Consider the following 1,003-nt stretch of genomic DNA (forward strand, 5'->3'; position numbering starts at 1 on the left):
CCCCCCCCCCCCCCCCCCGGTCGTCAGCCAACAGACCCGGCCGGGGGGCCCGGGGGGGGCGGGCCTCGTGCTTTCCGCCGGCTGGGGGGCGGGGAGCGCCCGCGCGTTGCGGCGCCCGGAGGGAGGCCCGGCCGGATGGCCCGCGGCCCTCGAGGGCTACGCGTCGCACGCGCTCCTTCTTCGGGGACAGCCACACGCCTCCCCCATGGCCAGATCTCGCCAGCAACCTCTCCTCTCCCTCTCTCCCTCTCTCTCTCCCCCCCCCGCCCCCCGCCCCCTCCTCCCGCGTCTTCTCGCCCTCCCCCGCCTGCCCCTCCGCCTGCGCGCCCACCCGCCAGCCCTCCTCCCTCGCCCAATCAGGTACCTCCCTCGGTCGGGCCGACGCGCGGCATCACCGCCGCCAGCCCAGCGCCGCCGCGTCCGGCCGCCTCCGCGCCACCCCCGACCCCGGGTCTAACCGCTGCTCCCCCCCCCTGCTCTCCGACACAGAGAATGATCATCCCGGTTCGCTGCTTCACCTGCGGTAAGGTCATCGGTGACAAGTGGGAGCCGTACCGCGAGCTCCTCCAGAACAACAAGCCCGGGTATGCCCGCCCCTCTCCTCGCCGGCATGCTGTCCTCCTGTCTTTTTTCCCCCCCTGCGCCGCTGACCTCCTCCTTGTCTGCCTGCTCCCGCCCCGCCCCCTCCCCGCTCCGCTGTGTCTAGCGATGCCCTGGACATGCTGGAGCTCCGCCGTTACTGCTGCCGCCGCATGCTTCTCACCCACGTCGACCTGATCGAGAAGCTGCTGCGTTACAACGGTCCGTCCGCGTGGCCCCGCCGGCCAGGCTCTCCGCTCCCACTCTGCTTCCCCTCTGACACCCTTGTCCCACTCCCCCTGCACGCACGCACGCACGCACGCACGCGCGCGCGCACCAGTGCACGAGCGCCGCAACAACTAGGGACCTTCTCCCCTTCTCTCCCCTTATCTTCCCCCCCCCCGCACACACACACACACACACG

General features: G+C 72.4%; 2 protein-coding genes across 2 annotated transcripts in view; one reads left to right on the forward strand and one right to left on the reverse strand.

The window, feature by feature from the left end:
* H696_05596 (hypothetical protein) overlaps positions 1-207 on the reverse strand; it is a gene marked incomplete at its 5' end in the record, with an annotated part of 5,921 nt that extends 5,714 nt beyond the window's left edge. The window contains 2 exons of the mRNA XM_009499411.1: positions 37-70; positions 197-207. Of these exons, the coding sequence (XP_009497686.1) occupies positions 37-70; positions 197-207 (45 nt within the window). The remainder of the gene's footprint in view (positions 1-36; positions 71-196) is intronic.
* A 63-nt stretch (positions 208-270) lies between these two features.
* On the forward strand, positions 271-1,001 carry H696_05597 (DNA-directed RNA polymerase I, II, and III subunit RPABC5). Its single transcript, XM_009499412.1, has 4 exons — positions 271-360; positions 490-584; positions 707-801; positions 920-1,001. The coding sequence occupies exons 2-4, from the start codon at positions 493-495 to the stop codon at positions 940-942; spliced, it is 210 nt and encodes a 69-aa protein (XP_009497687.1). The 5' UTR covers positions 271-360; positions 490-492; the 3' UTR covers positions 943-1,001.
* Positions 1,002-1,003: the final 2 nt, after the last annotated feature.

Source organism: Fonticula alba (assembly GCF_000388065.1).
Source record: "Fonticula alba strain ATCC 38817 unplaced genomic scaffold supercont2.12, whole genome shotgun sequence".
NCBI classification, from domain to species: domain Eukaryota; order Rotosphaerida; family Fonticulaceae; genus Fonticula; species Fonticula alba.

Coding starts and splice junctions, on each gene's coding strand:
- H696_05597 (XM_009499412.1), top strand. CDS start 493: ATGATCATCCCGGTTCGCTGCTTCACCTGCGGTAAGGTCATCGGTGAC. Junction 585..706: donor CTCCAGAACAACAAGCCCGG/GTATGCCCGCCC, acceptor CGCTGTGTCTAG/CGATGCCCTGGACATGCTGG. Junction 802..919: donor GAAGCTGCTGCGTTACAACG/GTCCGTCCGCGT, acceptor CGCGCGCACCAG/TGCACGAGCGCCGCAACAAC.